This window comes from Pelophylax lessonae, assembly GCF_965119305.1.
Source record: "Pelophylax lessonae genome assembly, chromosome: 10".
NCBI classification, from domain to species: domain Eukaryota; kingdom Metazoa; phylum Chordata; class Amphibia; order Anura; family Ranidae; genus Pelophylax; species Pelophylax lessonae.
The window spans coordinates 128,183,326-128,206,979 of record NC_138777.1 but is presented as its reverse complement, the minus strand read 5'-3'; the positions used below and the strand labels follow the sequence as shown (position 1 = coordinate 128,206,979).

Below are 23,654 nucleotides of genomic sequence, written 5' to 3'. Positions count from 1 at the left end.
GCTCCATCCATCTTCCCATCAATTTTAACCATCTTCCCTGTCCCTGCTGAAGAAAAGCAGGCCCAAACCATGATGCTGCCACCACCATGTTTGACAGTGGGGATGGTGTTCAGGGTGATGAGCTGTGTTGCTTTTACGCCAACCATAATGTTTTGCATTGTTGCCAAGAAGTTCGATTTTGGTTTAATCTGACCAGAGCACCTTCTTCCGCATGTTTGGTGTGTCTCCCAGGTGGCTTGTGGCAAACTTTAAACAACACTTTTTATGGATATCTTTAAGAAATGGCTTTCTTCTTGCCACTCTTCCATAAAGGCCAGATTTGTGCAGTATACGACTGATTCTTGTCCTATGGACAGAGTCTCCCACCTAAGCTGTAGATGTCTGCAGTTCATCCAGAGTGATCATGGGCCTCTTGGCTGCATCTCTGATCAGTCTTCTCCTTGTATGAGCTGAAAGTTAAGAGGGACGGCCAGGTCTTCGTAGATTTGCAGTGGTCTGATAATCCTTCCATTTCAATATTATCGCTTGCACAGTGCTCCTTGGGATGTTTAAAGCTTGGGAAATCTCTTTGTATCCAAATACGGCTTTAAACTTCTCCACAACAGTATCTTGGACCTGCCTGGTGTGTTCCTTGTTCTTCATGATGCTCTCTGCGCTTTAAACGGACCTCTGAGACTATCACAGTGCAGGTACATTTATACGGAGACTTGATTACACACAGGTGGATTCTATTTATCATCATAGTCATTTAGGTCAACATTGGATCATTCAGAGATCCTCACTGAACTTCTGGAGAGAGTTTGCTGCACTGAAAGTAAAGGGGCTGAATAATTTTGCACGCCCAATTTTTCAGTTTTTTATTTGTTAACAAAGTTTGAAATATCCAATAAATTTCATTCCACTTCATGATTGTGTCCCACTTGTTGTTGATTCTTCACAAAAAATTACAGTTTTATATCTTTATGTTTGAAGCCTGAAATGTGGCAAAAGGTCAAAAAGTTAAAGGGGGCCAAATACTTTCGCAAGGCACTATATATATATATATATATATATATACAGTGCCTCACAAAAGTGAGTACACCCCTCATATTTTTGTTAATATTTTATTATATCTTTTCATGTGACAACACTGAAGGAATGACACTTTGCTACACTGTGAAGTAGTGAGTGTACAGCTTGTATAACAGTATGCCATTAATGTCTAAACCGCCGGTAACAAAAGTGAGTACACCCCTAAGTGAAAATGTCCAAATTGGGCCCAATTAGCAATTTTCCCTCCCCGGTGTCATGTTAGTGTTACAAGGGAGCAGGTGAGCAGGTGTGTTAAATTTGGTGTCATCGCTCTCACTCTCTCATACTGGTCACTGGAAGTTCAACATGGCACCTCATGGCAAAGAACTCTCAGAGGATCTGAAAAAAAATTGTTGCTCTACATAAAGATCCTAGGCTATAGGATGGTTGGCAAGACCCTGAAACTGAGCTGCAGCACGGTGGCTAAGACCATACAGCGGTTTACCAGGACAGGTTTCATGCAGAACTGGCCTCGCCATGGTCGACCAAAGAAGTTAAGTGCACGTGCTCAGCGTCATATCCAGAGGTTGTCTTTGGGAAATAGACAGTTGAGTGCTGCCAGCATTGCTGCAGAGGTTGAAGGGGTTGGGGGTCAGCCTATCAGTGCTCAGACCATATGCCGCACACTGCATCAAATTGGTCTGCATGGCTGTCATCTCAGAAGGAAGCCTCTTCTAAAGATGATGCACAAGAAAGCTCGCAAACAGTTTGATGAAGACAAACAGACTAAGGGCATGGATTACTGGAACCATGTCCTGTGGTCTGGTAAGACCAAGATAAACTTATTTGGTTCAGATGGTATCAAGCGTGTGTGGCGGCAAGCAGGTTCAGAGTACAAAGACAAGTGTGTCTTGCCTACAGTCAAGCATGGTGGTGGGAGTGTCATGGTCTGGGGCTGCATGAGTGCTGCCAGAACTGGGGAGCTACAGTTAATTGTGGGATCCATGAATGCCAACATGAACGTGACATACTGAAGCACAGTATGATCCCCCCTCTTCGGAGACTGGGCTGCAGGGCAGTATTCCAACATGATAATGACCCCAAACACACCTCCAAGATGACCACTGCCTTGCTAAAGAAGCTGAGGGTAAAGGTGATGGACTGGCCAAGCACACTGCTGTATTTAGGCAGGGGGGTGGCAAAAAAGCATCCCCCCACATGAAAAAGCCCCCGATCTGCTGCTAAAACCTGAAAGAAAAAAGCGCACTGCGCATGAGCCAGCTTTTCCCGGGCAGGCAGCGCATGGGCGGTGACGTAATGGCGCTGAGTGGCGCCATTTTTAAATGTAAGGCGCCTCAAGGTATGTGAGACTCCTCTGCAGCAGATGCAGGTGCTGTGGGCATGGTACAGGAGATTCTCCTGCACCATGCTGCCCACAGTCCTGCATCTCCTGTATCATGCTGCCCACAGCCCTGCATCTCCTGTACCATGCTGCCCAGTGCACACAGCCCTGCATCTCCTGTAGCATGCTGCCCAGTGCATACAGCCCTGCATCTCCTGTACCATGCTGCCCACAGCCCTGCATCTCCTGTACCATGCTGCCCACAGCCCTGCATCTCCTGTACCATGCCCGCAGCACTGCATCTCCTTACCATGCTGCCCACAGCCCTGCATCTCCTGTACCATGCTTGTACCATTCCTGCCGCACCGCATCTTCTGTACCATGTCCACAGCCCCTGCACCATGCCCGCAACCCCTGCATCTCCTATACCATGTCTGCAGCCCCTGCACTATGCCTGCAACCCCTGCATCTCCTGTACCATGTCTGCAGCCCCTGCACTATGTCCGCAACCCCTGCATCTCCTGTACCATGTCTGCAGCCCCTGCACTATGCCCGCAACCCCTGCATCTCCTGTACCATGTCCGCAGCCCCTGCACTATGCCTGCATCTCCTATACCATGTCTGCAGCCCCTGCACTATGCCCGCAACCCCTGCATCTCCTGTACCATGTCCGCAGCCCCTGCACAATGCCTGCATCTTCTGTACCATGTCTGCAGCCCCTGCACTATGCCCGCAACCCCTACATCTCCTGTACCATGCCCGCAGCCTCTGCACCATGCCCACAGCCCTGGAAGATTTTCCTCCTTAATGACCAGGCCATTTTTTGCGATTCAGGACTGCATTACTTTAAAGGACAATTGCACGGTCGTACGAGACTGTACCCTAAAAAAAAATGTCCTTTTTTTCCCAAAAATAGAGCTTTCTTTTGGTGGTATTTGATCACCTGTGCGATTTTTATTTATTGCGTTATAAACAAACAAAGAGCAACAATTCGGAAAAAAAAATTGTTTTTCACATTCTGCTATATAACATTCGCCCATTAAAATTTAAAAATCAAATTTTGTCATCCTTTTAGGCCAATTTGTAAAAAAAAATCCCAGTAAGTGTATATTGATTGGTTTGCGCAAAAGTTATTGTGTTTACAAACTAGGGGAAAGATTTATGTAATTTTTTTTTTTACTAGAAATAGCGTCAATCTGCCATTTTTAGCGGGACTGCGACATTGCGGCGGACAGATTGGACCCCTAACTGACATTTTTGACACTTTTGGGGGGACCAGTGACATTACTACAGTAATCAGTGCTACAAATGTGCACTGTTGCTGTAATAATGATACTGGGAGGGAAGGGGTTAACCCGGGGGTGATCAAAGGGTTAAGTGTGAGCCTAGGGGGTGTTTTCTAACTGTATGGGGGAGGGGCTTGTGAAATGACCATAGAGACCTTCCTATATAGAAGGATCACAAGCGCTCTGTGATCATTTCAGAGGGAAAAACGGTCAGCTGTGTTTACAACAGCAGACCGCCGTCTCTCTCAGCGGGGAGAGATCGCGGGTGCCCGGCGGCAATTGCGCCCGCTGGCCCCGTGGATTGGCATCCCTGCTGCCTAGTGGGGGCCCCTAGGAGCGCTCCCACGAACCAACGTACCCATACAAAACAACAAAATATACAAGTAGGCACTTTGTACCCACTTTTATTGTACAGAGAGGAAGAGGTGGAGCCTAAAGAGGAAGGGGTGTGGTTTACAGATGACAGGGTGGGTCTGAAACAGGAATGGGTGTGGCCTTGACAGGAAGGGGTGGGTCGTAGGTAAATTAGGGGGTGCAGGAGGAGTGTGGGCGGCCTTCTTCATGTGCGGACCTTCAAGTTTCACGTCCGTATCCCGCTCACTACGTGGGCGGGGTGGAGGGGGCATATATTGGAGCTCCAGTTAGTCTGTCCTCAGTGTGTTCATACACTCCCTGCGCGCCGGTGCTTGATCTCTGAATGTTAAAAGTAAAGATTCTCCCTGTGAGCTCTTTTGACTGTTTTTGTATTATTGCGGGCTCTATGTTAGCCTAATCTAATAATATGTCTATATACTTATCTTCATAGGCTAACATTCATCCCCATTTGGATTTTGTGGTTTTCATACATCTGCTACATATATTTTTGTCCATATTTATATGGCAATTTTTCTTTTTTGCTGTCATCAGCATAGTGGATTTTTTCCCTAAGGTTCATCTTCACAAGCTTTGACAATAGAGACACCCGTGGCGCGTTAGGTATATGGGATACATTGGTTGTATGTGTAAGTATAATGGCTTTGGCAATAATATATTATTTTTTATTTTTTTTATATATATTGTTGAGAAATAGGGTTATATACCCATAAATACCCACTATTACCCATATCTTTGACAGGTGTTTTTAAGCAGTTCTAATCGGTCCTTTTGGGGCTGAATATCCCCTCTGTGGGAGACCCAGCAAGTGGGGCCATTTTGTTGCTTGACTTTGCTGAATCTTTGGAACTAAGCCCTTATCATATTACACAGCCTGCTCTACAATAAAATGGGACTCCATGCATCAGGTATGGGCTCTCCTATCCCTTTTTTTCTGCATTGAATTACTGGCCTTTATATTGATGACACATCACTATGTAATGTACAATATGTGTAATTATTTTATACTAGACATTAAGCCCGTTAAATTAATGGGTGCTAGAACATATGTGGTCAAACATTTGTAAAAACAGACTTAGCAGTAAGTCCACGCGAGCGCGCACCCGCCGCGCGCCCGCGCGCCCGCGCACACCCGCCGCTTCAACAGTTTTGCCCGGCCACCCGAAGTCTCTGCGCTCCAAGTCCCAACGACTGTCCATGGGGCACATGCGCAGTAGCGCAATCCCACAGACACAGGGACTGGACGCAGAGACACTTGGACTTTATATGTATAGATATATATACACACACACACACATCTCTGACAGGAGTTCTAATTCTCCCACACTTTATTCAAAAACATATATATATATATATATATATATATATATATAATAATGTAGCGACAGTGGATCAGACGGGATACAATCTGATTGTACAAACTCTGCTCCATCTCCTGACATGGATGTAGAACCCATTGTACAGTGTATGGGGGACGGAGGGGGTTGTAGTGTATGGGGGAGGGAGGGGATTGTAGTGTATGGGGGGACGGAGGGGATTGTAGTGTATGGGGGGGGAGGTTATAGTGTATGGGGGAGGGGTTCTACAGTGTATGGGGGAGGGGTTCTACAGTGTATGGGGGGAGGGAGGGGATTGAAGCGTGGGGGGCAGGAAGGGGATTGTAGTGGAGGGGAGGGAGGGGATTGTAGTGTGGGGGGAGGGGATTGTAGTGTGTTGGGGAAGGGAGGGGATTGTAGTGTATGGGGAGGGGATTGTAGTGTATGGGGAGGGGATTGTAGTGTATGGGGAAGGGAGGGGATTGTAGTGTATGGGGGAGGGAGGGGATTGTAGTGTGGGGGGGAGGGGATTGTAGTGTGAGGGGGAGGGAGGGGATTGTTGTGTATGGGGGGATGGAGGGGATTGTAGTGTATGGGGGGGAGATTATAGTGTATGGGGGAGGGGTTCTACAGTGTGTGGGGGAGGGGTTCTACAGTGTATGGGGGAGGGAGGGGATTGAAGCGTGGGGGGAGGGAGGGGATTGTAGTGTGTTTGGGGAGGGGATTGTAGTGTGTTGGGGAAGGGAGGGGATTGTAGTGTATGGGGAGGAGATTGTAGTGTATGGGGAAGGGAGGGGATTGTAGTGTATGGGGAAGGGAGGGGATTGTAGTGTGTGGGGGGCAGGTGACCAGGTTTAACATTGGAGTCTATGGCGGGGAAGAGGCCCGGTTCTCGGGGTCACTGCTCCGCGCCCTATCATCCCCGAAACCCCAAATTTTTCTCAGCTGTAGGGGAGCGTCTTGGCCACCTGCGATACAATTTTGTCTCCAGCACCTTTGGTTCGCCCGTGACAGCAATTTTCCCGCGGCGGTGTGTGCGTCCCAACGGCTGTCCGTGGGGCACATGCGCAGTAGCACAATCCCACGGACACAGGGAATCTGGACGCAGGGACACTTGCATTTTATTAATATAGATGTATGTTTCTTTCTTCAGTCATCATACATTATATGTCTTAATATTCCTGAAGAAGCTAATTTGGCGAAACCAGTTTTAAATTGAAGTACAATAAAATTTATATTGAGACATAAAGAACTTGTTTGATGTAATTGTGGTTTTATGTATATAAAGCAAACATTATTTTACATAAATGGGATATTTTTTGTAAAAAAACGTTACCGTTAAAGTACCGTTAAAGTCCCACATCCCATATCTTTTTCCTTGCATATTTACAGGGATGTTGGTACTCTAATTTATTTTTTTCATTTGGTTCCACCCACTATTTTCTATTAACTCGCTTGTGAATAATTAATTTGGAGTATCCTACATATCCCCTGCTCCTATCCAAGTTATCGAAAAAAAAATACATCCCCTAGACTGGTTAACCACTTCTGGACCGGAAGAATTTTCCCCCTTAATGACCAGGCCATATTTTTTCAATTCGGCACTACGTTACTTTAACGGACAATTGCGTGGTCATGCGGCACTGTACCTAATTGATGTCCTCTTTTTCCCACAAAAAGAGCTTTCTTTTGGTGGTATTTGATCACCTGTGCGATTTTTTTTTTTTTTTGCACTATAAACAAAAAAAGAGCGACAATTCTGAAAAAATATATATGACATTCCCCAAATAAAATGTAAAAATCAAAATTTTTTAACATTTTATGCCAATTTGTTTTCTGCTACATATTTTTGGTAAAAAAAATCGCAATAAGCGTATTTTGATTGGTTTGTGCAAAAGTTATTACGTCTACTAACTATGGAAAAGATTTAGGTCATTTTTATGTTTTTTTTTTTTTTAACTATTAATGGCGGCGATTGGCAATTTTTTGCGGGACAGCGACATTGTGGCGGACAGATCGGACCCCTAACTGACATTTTTGACACTTTTGGGGGGAGCAGTGACATTACCACAGTAATCAGTGCTAATAATATGCACTGTTACTGTAATAATGACACTGGCAAGGAAGGGGTTAACAGTGTGGGTGATCAAGGGGTTAAATGTGCACCTAGGGGTGTGTTTCTAACTGTGAGGGGGCTTGGCTTGTGGAATGACCATAGAGACCTGTGATCCTATATAGAAGGATCACAGGGGCTCTATGATCATTCCAGGGAGAAGAACGGTCAGCTGTGTTTACAACAGCTGACCGTTCTTCTCTCTCAGCGGGGAACGATCGCGGGTGTCAGGCGGCAATCGGAGCCGCCTGCCTGCTGCATCGGTTTCCCTGCTGATGAGTGGGGGCGGAAGCACGCCGCTAGTGGAAGCGCTTGCTCCCTTGCTGCCTCCAAGCGACTGAAGTAGCCCTACGTCGGGTTGCCTGGGAGAGCCACACTGCCACAGTAAATATGCGGTAAGCGGTCGGCAACCGGTTAATGGGGACAACGAGCAGATGAATGTGTGCACCTGGCTGTGTGAGGAAATACCCTGTAACTGGCTGTGGAATATTAAGTAGAAGACTTGGGCACAATTGTTCAAGGCGGCTCCTGCAGGGGTAGTGCTTCACTTAGTTAATATGGTTTATTAAACACCTCTTAGGGAATTACGACCCTGATTCACTGTGATAAGGCTTAACACAACTTAACACCTGCTTAACACAGTTTATTAAACGTACACCTTTTGATGCAGGTAAGAAAGCAGAAATCTGACACCTGCAAAATGGCTTTCAGTTGTGTTTTGTGTGATCTGTCAGAGAGATTTTCAGATCTCCACTCCCAATATGTTAAACATTTGGGGTAGTTTCTTTATTGTAGCCATATACGTATGCGATTAATGTCTCCATTCATTTAACTCAAACTCATTTGCAACAAGCCTTTTAAAACAGCCTAAAAAATAACTCAGTCACGTTATGAAATAATGAAAAACCAACATTGCAGGCTTGGAATTGTAGAATTCAATGCATAGTTGAGAGATGCACACCTAATCAGTAAATGCGTGGAATTTGCTTACCTAGCTCAGTATTGGGTACACATAGCTTGTGTTCTGTGTTGTATTGCATATGTAGTGGGCAACGGCAATAGAAGGAGCCTCGAGTGTTGATACACTGACCATTGACACAATTAGACTCATCTACGCATTCATCCACATCTGTGAGAGAAAGGTAAACTTACAGCATTAGTCTAAAGACAGTCCATTTGCATTCAAATAATCATTACAGTACATTTATAGGCTATATCATGCAAACACTGAGTACCAATATACATTTCCAACAAGGGAAACGCATAATAATTGCATTTAGTCTTCCTAAAAAAAATTAGATAACATATCATTTTGTAACACATCTTATGTGCTTAATCTACGTTCACATCTATGCGGGCTGCGCCTGATGCGTTTTTCAGGCACGTTTTGCAGTGCGTTTTTGATGCACTTTTGAATGCAGTTTACATGCATTTAGTGTGTTACATTTATTTATTTTTCCATTTAAACACACTGTAAACACACTGTATACAGCTGGTTGCTAAGAAGTGGGCTGTGAAGCCAGCCACTTTGTCCTTAACAAGTGGAAAATATGTGAATAAACTGCGCTAACTTAAAACTAATCTGTAAAGTAAAACACAATATAAAGCTGCTAACACTCCAACCGACAGTGATGGTGATCAAAATATTAAGAAAAATAGTGCAGAGCTAAAAATGTGTGAGTAAATGTGCACAAAGTAAACGTGATTAAACCAAAATGCAACAAAATGCAAAAAATCAAAGTCCAGAATGTCCATAAAGTGTAAACTGTGACTTGAAAAAGGTGTTGACTCCAGCATGTGAAATAACTGCAACAAACAATAAATCCCACACCAAAGGAATAAAGGAATCAAGATGTGCTCACCAGATGGTATGGACCCAAAGTACTGTACAGCAAATGGGTCATACACGCTGTATATGTAGATGTCCTCGGTACCGAATAGGCAGGAACCTCAGCAGCGTCTCTGCATCACAGGTGGTGATGAATATCTTCCAAACCGGTCTGCACGGGAATGTCTAGGAGTCCCCTCTCATGGGATTGTGGAGAGGGATAAACCAAAAGGACACCATAGCATAAAGGAATTCCTTTATCTTCCAATAAATTGCCCATACGGTATTATGCTATGGTGTCCTTTTGGTTTATCCCTCTCCACAATCCCATGAGTGGGGACTCCTAGGCATTCCCGTGCGGACCGGTTTGGAAGATATTCATCACCACCTGTGATCCAGAGACGCTGCTGAGGTTCCTGCCTATTCGGTACAGAGGACATCTACATATACAGCACGTATGACCCATTTGCTGTAAAGTACTTTGGGCCCATACCATCTGGTGAGCACATCTTGATTCCTTTATTCCTTTGGTGTGGGATTTATTGTTTGTTGCAGTTATTTCACATGCTGGAGTCAACACCTTTTTCAAGTCACAGTTTACACTTTATGGACATTCTGGACTTTGATTTTTTGCATTTTTTTGCATTTTGGTTTGATTGTTCATGTTTTACTTTGTGCACATTTACTCACACATTTTTAGCGCTGCACTATTTTTCTTAATACTATGTCTTTAACAACCGGTAAAGGCCCGTACACACGTACCGATCGTCGGCATACAAACGTCGGTGGACGAAGGATCTGCCGATTGTACGCGTGTTAGTATGGTGCCTCCGACAGATGTCTGCGCACAATCCGCGGACAAAAGTCTTTCGTGCAAACATGAAAATATTTGTATGCCGACACCAGAACGGACGATTGTTCGCCTGTCAGTACACAATTCGGCCGACAGACCGCAGATTTGCAAGACTGGGCATGCTCAGAAAATAGAAAACACAGGGAAAGTTAACCATTACATGACATCACTTCTGCAGTCGGCGGACAAAATTCTTGTGCTGTCCTTGTGCTGTCTTTGCACTTTTCAGCAGACACCGACATCCCGGGGAGAAAAGAGGAACATTTGTAAGCCGACCATCGGTACGTGTGTACGGGGCTTAAGTCATCAGCTGTCAGCAGGGTTGAATGTAAAAAGAACTGCTGGCAAAAAAATTGTGAAAAAAAACAGCATTGGGTCTCCCCCTCCCAGGTCCATACCAGGCCCTTCGGGTCTAGTGTGGATTTGGAGGGGAACCCCCCCACGTCAAAAGTTTAAAAGAAAATCATTTCAGACCCCTATTCGAGCATGCTGCCCGGCAGGTTTAGGAAAGGGAGGAGACGAGCGAGCGCCTCCTTAACCATATCAGGCTGCATGCCCTCAACATGGGGGGGGGGGGGGGGGTTGGGGCAGAGGGTCTGGAGTTGCCTGGAGAGCAATGAAGAAATGGATTATTAAGAAACAGGCTGCTGGAAAGGTAAATACAGTATATGCAGTATTTTTTTTTAGGTATGTTGTACATACAATTGACTCTGTACTGACAGGTTCACTTTAGGCAGTGCCCCCCGCCCCAAAGCACCCCCTGTGTTGAGGGTATGCACCCTGGTAGGGGTTCGTGAGGGGGGGCGCTTGCTTGTACCCTCTCTTTCCTGACCTGCTGGGCTGCATGCTATTTTTTTAAAAATTTGGCATTAGGGGGTCCCATCCAAAACTATAGCAGACCCGAAGGGGAACCCCATGTGGTTTTTTGTTTCATGTTTTTCTTTTTTTGCAGACAATTCTTTTTTCACATTCAGCTGACAGCTGATGACTTATCGGTTGTTAAGGACACAGCGGGCGGCTTCCCAGCTCGCTCGTCAGCAACCAGCTATATACAGGGTTACCCACTTCAGCCCCGGAAGTTTTTACCTGGAAGTTTTTACCAGGTCATTATTTTTGCGATTTGGCACTGTGTTTCTTTAAAGGACAATTGGGCGGTCGTAAGACGCTGTACCCAAATACAATTGATGTCCTTTTGTCCCACAAATAAAGCCCCGTTCACATAGGGGCGACGCTACTTTGCACCGCGACCTCCGAGGTCGCGGTGCGAGCAGCGCGCCGCGACCGCGGAGCGGCCGCCACGGACTTCATAACATTGAAGTCTATGGCGGTCGCCTCCTGGTCGCCCCAAAGAAGCTCCGGACCCTTTTTCTAGGTCGGAGCGACTTGTGTCGCTCCTATTAGAACGGGTCCGCAGCTTCCCTATGGGAGGCGACCTGCGACGACCTGTGAGGCCCTAGTGTGAACCGGGACTAAAGCTTTCTTTTTGTGGTATTTGATCACCTCTGCGGGTTTATTTTTTTTTTGCACTATAAACAAAAGAGTGACAATTTCAGAAAAAAAAACAATATTTTTTACTTGCTGCTATATAACATTCCCAATTAAAAAAAAAAAAAATTAAAATTGAATGTTTTCATCATTTTAGGCAAATTTGTATTCTGCTACATATTTTTGGTAAAAAAAATCCCAATAAGCGTATTTTGATTGGTTTGCGTGTCTACAAACTAGAGGGAAGATTTATGTCATTTTTATTTATTTTTTACTAGTAATATCGGCGATCAGTGATTTTTAGCGGAACTGTGACATTGCGGCGGACAGATTGGACCCCTTACTGACATTTTTGACACTTTGGGGGGGACCAGTGACCTTACTACAGTAATCAGTGCTAAATAATATGCACTGTTACTGTAATAATGACACTGGCAGGGAAGGGGTTAACACTAGGGGTGATCAAGGGGTTAAGTGTGCTCCAAAGGTATGCTTTCTAACTGTGAGGGGGGGAAGACTCGATCACACGCAGAGAGAAATCTGTGTCTCAGCGTCGTGGGAGGTGGGCAGCAATTGTGTCCACACCTCCCGCGGTCCGGGTCCCACTGTGTCTAATCACAGCGGGAGCGCAACTCCGGGGGCGCGCACGCGCCCCCTGGAGCCTCAAGGGCATATCACATACATATGTGTGAATATGTGCAGGAGGGCCGCCCTGACACAATATGTCTGCAGCGGGCAGTCCTTAATTGGTTAAAGGAAAAAAAAACACAAAATGCTAAATATATCAGAAATCGCATCACAAATGCAAACACTTGCATTTCTGGTGCGGCGGCATTGAAGTCTATTACAAAATTTGGGGAAAAAAGTCCCTGACTCTTTCCAAAAATGCACTGGCTGCAAAACGCAAAATGTGAACGTGTACCATAGGAACCCATGTTAAATAGACTGTAGTGCGTTTCTCCAAACTGCAAAACGCACTAAAAAAATGCATATGTGTGAACGTAGGGTAAGGCTAAAAGAAATGCTGCCACCTTGTTGCTCATAGACCTCTTCTTATGCTCAGTCAATGGTTCCTCCCACCAGCTTGTACATCCAGAAATGATATATGAGCTGGCAGAGGGACCAGGTATTCATACACTAGGAAGTGTAAGATTATTGCAGTTGCCTGGAGAGCAATGAAGAGGTGGATTATTAGGAAACAGGCTGCTGGAAAGGTAAATACGGTATATTGCGTTTTTTTTAAAGCAGAGTTCCGGCCTCAAAAATGACTTTGGGCCATCCGCTTACTGACATTAACCTGAAAAATATTTGGATAGTCCCATTTTTTTTTTGTTTACTTACCTTGTTTTTGAAGAAAGTATACTTACCTTCCTTCTACTTCCTACCTCTGCAGCCGTGGCCCGCGCCGTCACTTCCTGCTTGCAATGACTCCTGGGAGCTGAACGTCATCGCTCCCAGGAGTCAATGCGCCTGCACCGGCCCCGCTCGTCAGTTCCGGTGCAGGCACGTCATTCCCTGCTGAACAGCTTCTGGGCATGCCCAGAAGCAGTGCAGGGATGACGCACCTGCCCCAGAAATGACGAGCGGGGCCAGTGCAGGGCATTCTGGGACAAAGAAGACGCGAAAGAGGACACCGAAGAGGATGCCCTTGCTTCAGCTGCCCACACCTGAGATGGCAGCGCTGGGCAAGAAATTTTCAAGGTAAGTATTTCTTCTAAAAGGTAAGTGCGACCTGGGACAGTTCAGAGGCTATCCATTGTGGAATGCACTAGCCCTGACTGTCCCGGGGGTATTTTTTTCTAAAAAACTTTTCAGAGGCCGGAACTTCACTTTAAGGTATGTTGTACATACAATTGACCCTGTGCTGACAGGTTTATTTTAGGCAGAACTCCAATATAAATACATTGTGGACATCATTTGGGATTGCTGAATTTACTTAGGATGGTCCAATTACAATGTGGCTTTTGTTCTGGCAGACCATCTTATGTACAGTAAAGTGTCTGACACCCTGACCATTTTACAGTATATCTTTGCATACTGCTCAACTGTTGGCACAGGTTACATAAACCAAACAGACATAGGCTTGCTTAAATTACCTATAAGTGTTCACTGCTAATGCCTTTGATTCACAAGATGTAACATAGATTTAAGTACCTGTACTTACTATATATTGCCACTATATTTTATGTATAAATACTATATTGCAACATGATATGTTAATGCTGCATCCTCTTCCCAAATTTATATTCCCAAATGTATTTATTTTTAACATATCTTTAATAATAAGTCATTCATAAAGGTGTTACAATTCAAACTGAGATTTGCAGCTCAGCCACATTATGTGCATGACCAGTTCATGTTTTTACCCACTTGAGCCACAGTTCAATGCTGAAATTTATCTTATACATATTCAAATCAGCATTTTTTTTTTTTTTTTTTTTTGATAGAAGAATCCCCAAACATTATATATTTTTTAAGCAGAGGCCCTACAAAACACTACAAAATGCTGAGTATTGCAGTTTTTTATGTCACACGATATTTGCGCAGCGGTTTTTCAAACACAGGTTTTTTAGGAAAGAGTACACTTTAATGAATTTTAGTGACAACAAACACAATTTCCTGGCCCTACCTCAAGTGAGAACACAATGGGTTACCGCCTCCTCTGGAACCCACAGGACCACCTCTTCCTAGCTAAATAGAAGACAGCCCCTCCTCCACGGAAGTGTTCTTTTTATGGTCATGTTCCAGGTCCCCTGCTGATTGCAGTTGGTAAGTACTTTAGTTGCTGCAAATATATGCCCCCTACCGCCCCTCTAGGTTCAGCCTCTCATGGAGTTGGAAAGTAAACCCTCCTGAAACTGGGTGCCCTGTTTGCTGGGATGTGGGCAATGTTGCTTAAACAGCATGAATATCCTACAGGTGTGGTACTAATAAGCTCTGCAATGTCACCATTGGCCTCTCCCTTGGTGTTTTTTCTGTTTTGTATAGGCAGAGTGCCGCACTGCTCTCTTGGCACCAGTGGATGATGTCACAGAGGACAGGGAGATAGGGCGGTGTGGAGTAGTGACCGCCAATCAGCAAGCACCAGCTTAAACAGTCTTAGAGTCGACAGAGGAACTGGTTTCACTCCTTCTCTTTCTGCAGTCCTGCCAGTTTTCTCTTGTGAGATAAAAGACTTGTTGCTGTTTGCTCCCCTCCTGTGTGGTATGTTCCTGGGGTTAGAAAGTTTGACTGGTTTTGTCTCACCTGCTACTGCTTTTGAAATAAGTGGATGAAAACAGATGGGTCTTAAAGGGACAGTGTACCTGTTTTTCTTGGCAAGAGAATTATGATTTTTTTCCATATTTTTTGCAGATATGAGCTCACCACACCAATCAGTGGCACAGAAGACTAGCAAAAGGTACGAGGAGGCAACATGGGACATGTTTTTAAAAGAGTGCTAAAGGAGTGCTCAAGGACTGCACAAGGAATGCAAAGTATGGTGTTTTGCATTATTTTAGGAGAAGAAGCTCTAAAAGCAAACTCTCCAGAAAACATAAGACCCGCCACTGGTCCTCTCCTGGACCAGAACAATCTGCATTCCTTGGATTCGTACACATGGCCCCTTTCATTCTCCTCAAGTAGCTCACGTGGCAATGGCTCACATGTGTTTGAATCAGCGCAATAAAAAATGCCTTGTCCAGCCCTGGGTGCATGTTTGACCCACATGCAGTCTGCAGTGATGGGAAATTAATTTTCACGGATTGCCTTTAAATGACAATAGATAAGGAAGCGGGTGCACAAATTTCAAACCCTAGAAGCTGTAGTGGAAAGTATGCGGCAAATATTCATGCAACAGGCAAGACACAGACCCAACCATTGCAAAAAGAACACTGATTTTCCAAATGTGAAAAAGGAAGGGCCGTCTTTCCCATTAAGACAGAGAGTTAAAAGCTCATTGATGAAAAATGGGAGAGATCTGATAAGAAGACCAATTTATAGTAAAAGGACTCCAAGCTTTATCCATTGAAGCTAGCTGATGCATATTTAAGCAACACACTTCCAGACTTCCGGTGTTAGAGGGTCTCTACGCATGCCCCGAACGCTTCCGCCTGATGTTATGAGGAAGAAGCTGTGATGCCGACAGGACACCAGGAAGTGCCAGAAGCCACTGACACAACCAGGACCCAGGGCTGTCTACACCTCTCCTGCCTCCCCTGCAGCGGATCGGAAGACTTGCTGTAAAGTCTGCTTTCCTATCACTCATGTGAGTGCATTACCTTTTATGCCAATAAAGGATTGTTTTAATACTACACTCAGGTGGCGCTGCTCTGTTCTCTCTTTTTTATTTGTCTACCATGCACAGAGTCCCCTCCTAACTCTGATAGAGCCGGCGGCCACCCAGCCATCCATCTCTACATAGACTCTACTCCATGGACTTTGTATCTATATACACCTGAAACATGTATCATTATTGTGTTTTTTTATTATAATTTTTTGATTCTCTATATCTGTTTTTATATGTATTGTTTACATTCGTTTTTATAATTCTCCCCTCACACTGTGGGTTTAATAGCGCTGGTCCAGCATCTGTTATATATTTCAATACCTTAAGGGATCCTATGAATTGAAAAGTGGACTTAAGGCTGGTTCACACCAGATGCAGTTTTTATTCTGAGTCAAAAATGTATAAACAGTGTTTACCATGGATTCCAATGGCCTAGGTCACACCAGTGCAGTGTGTTCCAGTACAGTCAACTAAAGTAGAACATGCAGACTTGTAGAGAATCTATACTGTGTCAGGTTTTTGCCCGTTGACTAGAAAAAGTGTTAACTGTGATGTTTAAAGCATTAAGAAATGTTCTTCAGTTTAACCTGCAGAAGTTGGCATGGTTCTGGAGGACTTGAACCTGGCCGCTGATGTTTGGCAGGGGCTTCAATAGACCTAGTTCTATATGTATTCAGTCATAGCCATGAGAGCTTTGTGATTGTGCCACTGGAGGGTGGATAAAGCTCCACACAAGTCCTTTGTAACATTCTCCAAAATGGGAGATTGTTGTTTGCCAAAACGCTGGACAAAATTAGTGACTTTAGACTGTGGGCATAGTCTGGACATTTCTTCTAAGAGGAAGTAGCCATCTTTTCCCTCAAGTCGGTTGATCTTCAGAGGGGTTCAGGAGGCCAAATCCAAAAGGCCTGGCTGAAATTTACCAGATCACAGTGAAGGGGGCTCAAACTTCCTTTTTACATGGAATCAAATCCAGCAAGCTCTGGATTTTTATTTATATTTTACTAGTAATGGTGGTGATCAGCAACCTATAGCGGGACTGCAACATTGTGGTGGACAAATCGGACACAAAGTGAAACTTTTGACACTTTTTTGGGGACCAGTGGCACTAATACAGAGATCAGTGCTAAAAAATATGCACAGTCTCTGTACTAATGACACTGGCAGGGAAGGGGTTAACAACAGGGGCGATCAAAGGGTTAAATGTGTCCCTAGGGAGTGCTTTCTAACTGTGCGGGGAATGCTTTAACTGTGGGAAGACAGAGATCCATGTTCCCGCTTAGCAGAAACACAGAATCTCAATCTTCCCTTGTCACAGAATGGTATTCTGCCTTAATATCAAATTTTTTTTAATCGCACTAGTGTAAAACTAACAGCTGCAGCTACCAGTGTTACAACACCAAAAGATATTCGTAATAAACAAGCTGCGCTAAATGATAAATAAATTACTAATCATATAAGTGACTAATCATAAACCACAAAATAAATTATGCGATAAACGTTTGCAGTCAAAAATCAAAATAATAAATGATGCAATATGAATGTGGACAGTCAAATATCACAATACTCAAATTAAACTATAAATATTAGAGACTTTATGTTTATTCACCATTCTTTGCACTTATATGTTACATAGTTACATAGTTACATAGTAGTTGAGGTTGAATAAAGACAATAGTCCATCCAGTTCAACCTGTGTAGGTGTGTGTGACCCTAATCATCTCTCATACCCCTTTAATGTTCTGATCCTTGAGATGTAGGTCCAAGACTCTTTTGAAAGTAGCCATACTTCCCGCAGAAACAGCCTCTTGTGGTAGAGAATTCCACAATCTTGTAGCCCTTACAGTAGAGAACCCCCACGTTGCCTGAGGTTAAAACGATTCTCCTCTAATTGCATTGTATTTCCTCGCATCCTCATGCAATCCTTGCAAATGAATAGCTTTTTTTCTATGCTGAGATCACCACTGAGGTATTTGTAAATGGCTATCATGTCCCCTCTCAGGCGTCTCTTCTCCAGGGAGAATAAATTAAGCGATTGTAGACGCTCTTCATAATTAAGGTCCTCCAATCCCCTAATTAGTTTAGTTGCCCTTCTCTGGACTCTCTCCAGCTCCAACACATCCCTCCTGAGGACTGGCGACCAGAACTGGACAGAATACTCCAGATGCGGTTGGAGTAGAGTTTTATAAAGTGGTAGAATTATAGTTTTATCTCTGGAAAACATCCCCTTCTTTATGCATGCTAATATTCTGCCGGCTTTGGCAGCTGCCGCTTGACATTGCATGCTATTGCCTAGTCTATCCTCTACTATGACTCCCAGATCTTTCTCCATTTTTGATTCCCCCAAAGGTTCCCCCCCTAAAGTGTATTGTGCTTTTATGTTTTTAGTCCCCAAGTGCAAAACCTTACACTTCTCCACCTTAAACCTTATTTGCCATGTCGTTGCCCACTCTGTTATTTTGTTCAGGTAATTCTGTAAGATATCTGCCTTATGCTGTGTAGTTATTGCCCTGCCCAATTTTGTGTCATCTGCAAAAACTGATATAGAACTAATGATCCCGTCCTCAATGCTGTTTATGAATAATTTAAACAAGGTTGGTCCCAGGACTGAGCCTTGGGGTCCCCACTTACCACCCCAGACCAGTCTGAGTATGTGCTATTTATTACCACCCTTTGGACACGCCCTTTTAGCCAGTTCCATATCCAAGAGCAAACCTTGTGGTCGATGCCTGCAGACCTTATTTTATAAATTAGGTGCTTGTGGGGAACTGTATCAAACACCTTAGTGAAATACAGGTACACCACATCCACTGGTCTCCCCCTATCTAGCTCACAGCTCACCTCCTCATAGAATGTTAACAGATTGGTTTGACAAGAATGCCCATTCGTAAACCCATGCTGATTACTGCTGCTGATGTTGTTGTCTTTAGCAAACTCTACGATATAGTCCCTTATCATCCCCTCCAGAAGTTTACATACTATCGATGTCAGGCTGACCGGCCTATAATTCCCCGGGACATGCCTCTGCCCTTTTTTGAATATCGGTATCACGTTAGCTTTCCTCCAATCACCTGGTACATTTCCTGTCATAATACTGTCAGCAAAGATCAGGAACAGTGGTCTAGATATAGTTTTACTAAGTTCTTTGAGTACTCTCGGATGTATGCCATCCGGGCCTGGTGATTTATTTGTGTTAATTTTACCCATCCTTTCCCTAATTTCACCGTCTGATAGCCATAGCGGCAAGTCCTGTGAATTACTGCTAACCATACAGTCATGGTCAGTGTACCCCTCCTTTTCCTGTGTAAAGACTGAGGAGAAAAAAGCATTAGGCACGGTTGCCTTTTCAGTGTCCTCTGTAACCATCCTCCCCTCTTCGTTAATTATGTGTGCAGCATGCTCTGTCATAGTTTTTTTGCTGTTGATATATTTAAAGAATTTCTTTGGGTTCTTTTTACTATCCTCTGCTATATGTCTCTCAAAGTTGATTTTAGCCATTTTGATTTCGTATTTACTTTTCTTATTTGCCTCCTTGTACTGCTGGAAAGCCGATACTGTGCCCTCTGATTTATATTTCTTGAAGGCCATTTTTTTTCCCCTAATAAGTTTTTTAACATTACGGTTTAGCCAGCCAGGTTTGGCTTTGTCTCTTCTAAATTTATTTCCCATCAGAATGCACTGTGAGATGCATTTGTTTAATATGTTCCTAAAGCATTCCAATTTTTCCTCCGTGGTCAGTGATCCCAGGGTTTGGTCCCAGTTTACCCTTTCCATCATTGAGCACAATTTGGGAAAGTTTGCCCTCCTGAAGTTGAGGGTTCTTACGTTCCCCTCTTGCCTTGTTATATTGTTATTTATGCTAAATGCGATCATCCTGTGATCGCTAGAGCCCAGGTTGTCCTGGACTCCTACCTCCATGATTAGGTCTGGGTCATTAGTGATTAATAGATCCAGCACTGCATTTTCTCTAGTCAGAGAATCAACCAACTGCGACATGTAGTTGTCCTGTAAGGTTTCCATGAAGAGACGGGCCTTCTGTGAGTGTGTAGTCCCCTCTTCCCAGTCAATGTCGGGATAATTGAAGTCCCCTAATATGATGACTGATCCCAGCTGATATGTATTTAGTGCACTTTTGTTATTTTAGTTCACTCATTTACAGTTTAATTTGAGTATTGTGATATTTGACTGTCCACTTTCATATTGCATAATTTATTATTTTGATTTTTGACTGCATACGTTTTTCGCATAATTTATTTTGTGGTTTATGATTAGTCACTTATATGATTAGTCATTTATTTATCACTTAGCGCAGCTTGTTTATTACTGGTATTCTGCCACAGTTCTACCTCTCTTGAGAACGCTAAGCACACAATTGTCCCTTCTGTTTAGTTCTTCCCTTTTCTCTACACATTTCCTCCCCCTTCCCAAATCGAGTATGAAACAATCGACAAATTCCACAATGGTAGGGTATACTAGACATTGTTTATATACAATCTTATGGCCCCCCTAAACATAATGTCCTTGAATGTTCAGGGACTAAATAACCCAAACAAACGTACTAAAGCTTTTCGCAACTTTGCATCATTAAAAGCACACATTTTGTGTCTTCAAGAGACACACTTCACCTTACAATCCACTCCCAAATATTTTAGTCCTAAATATCCTCAAATTTTCACTGCCTCTGCCTCTACAAAACAACGAGGTGTGCTAGTGGCCTTTCATCTGTCTCCTCCATTTACTCTTGTACATTAAATCAAGGACCCTGAGGGCAGGTATCTGATTCTCACGGGATACCTTATTGACTCCGCTATCACTATAGTGTCATATTATGCTCCCAACAAAAATCCTATTCCATTTCTTTCGCATCTTTTTCAGGTTGTGGTTTCTTATAGAATGGGTGCAGTTATTTTCCCATTTCTGGATAAATCCCCTATATCTTCTTCGAGCAGCCCTAATAAACTCTCATTCTCACAACTGCTTGCAAAACATAATATGGTAGATTCTTGGAGAGAGGTGAATCCAAACAAGCGTAGATACACATATTATTCACACCCTCATAAAACTTTCTCCCGCATAGACCATATATTTCTCACTATAGGTCTCATACCTGAAACAATTGCATCTATGGTCATACCAATCACATGGTCTGACCATAATGCAGTATGCACAGTTATTGCTTCAACTATTCCTAAAGCACATGACACTACGTGGTGCCTTAATGACTCTTTATTAAAAAATACATCTCACTGTCTGGATATTAAAAATGCTCTCTCTGAATATCTATTACATAATTCAACGCCAGACGTGTCTCCCCTTACTTTATGGGAGGCACACAAACCAGTTAATCATGGTATTTGTTTGAGACAGGCTGCACTCTTTAGAAGTGAACGTAAAACACTTAGCCAGAAATTAGAAACAAACTTTAATACATGCTACACAGTATATCAAAATAATCCTACTTCTTCTAATAAAACCAATCTTGATAAAGCTAGGCCTGAATTTGATCTGTTTCTTACAGAATCTGAAGATAAGACACTTCAGAGATTGCGTCACAATTTTTACATTAAAGCAAATAAACCAGATTCACCCATGGCCCGCATGCTCGCGTCACTTCATAAACCATTTAAGCCCATACGTCTTAAAATCTCGAGAGACACATTTTCTAGCAACCCTATAAAAATTCTTAAGAAATTTAAAACACACCTAACTACTCTATATTCATCTGAAAACAATTTGAATTAACAAATTAATTTTTTGCTCAACTATCACTACCGACTCTTTCTCAGTCTCAGATGAAGTTTATGGAAAAATCAATAACACCAGATGAAGTGTCCCAAGTTATAAAATCACTAAAATTAAATAAAAGACCAGGCCCTGATGGTTTTTCGGCATTATACTACCGAGTTTTTTCAGATTTCCTTTCGCCTATCCTAGCTAATGCTTTCAATACACTTCTTAATGGCCAATCCTTTAAACAGGAAACTTTAACAGCAATCATCTGTATGCTCCCGAAGCCTCAAACTGATGACACGATTTGGTCGAACTATCGACCCATTTCCTTATTAAATTTAGATATTAAAATTTTAGCCAAAATTATAGCATCCAGACTAAATAACTTCATAGGACAACTCATTCATAGGGATCAAGTAGGTTTCATACCACACGGTGCTGGACAAGATATCTGGTTATTGCCCCGCCAGGATGCTTCTGCTTGGGGACTTTAACGCCATTCTCTCCCCTGAATTGGACCGGCCCACGGCCCCTAAGGTGTTTTCCAGGGACCTTTCCCGTTGGGCAGAGGCGGCCGGTCTCCGGGAGGTCTGGCGGTGGAAGTAGCCCTCGCAGAGGGTCTACTCCTGCTTCTCCATCACCCATAAAACTTCTTCCAGGATTGATTATGCATTTGCTAACCCTGGCATGCTGTCCGATGTGGAGGAGGTGGCGTATTTGCCCAGCGGGTTGTCTGATCACAGCCCCCTGCTGGTCAAACTGCGCTCTGGTTGTGCTCAGGATGGCTCTATGTGGCACTTGGGTGCCCAATGGGTTGAGCAGCCGGACATTCTGACCCAGACCCCCCTTGTTTTGCGGGGGTATTGGGATGTGAACGCTGGCACCTCCTCCCCAGACATAGTGTGGGATGCCTTTAAAGCATTCACTAGGGGGCACTATATCTCCGCCATTAAGGCGGTGCGAGTTCGGCAGGCTGCTGAGGTTTCCGCCTTGGAGGCGGCGGTGGGTGAAGCTTCCGCCTATTATGAGCGGGATCTTTCCTCCACCAATTTAGAGTCGCTGCTAGCCTCCAGGCGGAACCTCCACCTTCACCACTCTGAGATGGCGCGTCTGTCCTTGTACCAATCGCGACAGCGACTTTTTGAATAGGGTGATCGCAATGGCAAGCTGCTGGCGACTATGTCTCACCATGCCACACCTTCGACTCTGGTTTCCGAGCTCACATCTCCCACAGGTGAGACCATTACCTCTCCAGATGCTATCCTTGCGGAGTTTCGATCCTTTTACTCGCGGCTTTACACCACTACCCTCCCGCCGGACTTCTGCCCGGGGGATATGTTCCCCCTTTTGGACCCTATCGCCCTGGGCTGGTTTTCTGATGGGGAGCGTGCTGGTCTGGTCCAGCCGATCTCTGAGGAGGAGGTCCGGGCGGTGATCTGCTCCATACCCAGGGGTAAGGCTCTGGGTCCGGGCGGGCTGCCTATTGAATTTTACAGGGTCCATGTTGATATTCTAGCTCCCCTGTTAGCTGCCCTCTTTAATGATTGCTTGGGGTCCCTTCCTCCCTCTATGGCGCAGGCACATATTATCCTCATTCATAAAGCTCCCAAAGACCCCAAATTGTGTGCCTCCTATAGGCCGATTGCGCTGCTTAATACTGATCTTAAGATACTTACCAAATTGCTAGTGGCCAGGTTGCAGCCCCTGCTTCCTTCTGTTGTAGATCAGGACCAGACTGGCTTCATGACCAATAGGTCCACGGACATCAATCTTCGTAGGTTGTACACCAATCTGCAGGCCCAACATTCCAACTCCGGCTCCAGGGTGGTTGCCTCGCTCGACATAGAGAAGGCATTTGATTCAGTGGAGTGGCTCTTCCTGTGGGAAATTCTTAGATGCATGGGCTTTCCTTTGCGCTTCATAGCATTGCTTCAGACCATTTATAAGTCGCCAGTGGCTGCCATCAGCCTTGGTGGTAGATTGTCCTCGGTGTTCTCGCTGTCGCTGGGTACGCGGCAGGGCTGTCCTCTATCTCCGGCCTTATTTGCTAT

The 23,654-nt window shown here is 44.2% G+C and overlaps 1 protein-coding gene across 2 annotated transcripts in view; it reads right to left on the bottom strand.

Annotated features, from left to right (window-relative positions):
* Positions 1–23,654, bottom strand: part of LTBP3 (latent transforming growth factor beta binding protein 3) — a 1,036,617-nt gene that overhangs the window by 250,699 nt on the left and 762,264 nt on the right. For both annotated transcript variants that reach the window (XM_082271069.1, XM_082271070.1), the window contains one exon: positions 8,432–8,569. In XM_082271069.1, the coding sequence (XP_082127195.1) occupies positions 8,432–8,569 (138 nt within the window). The remainder of the gene's footprint in view (positions 1–8,431; positions 8,570–23,654) is intronic.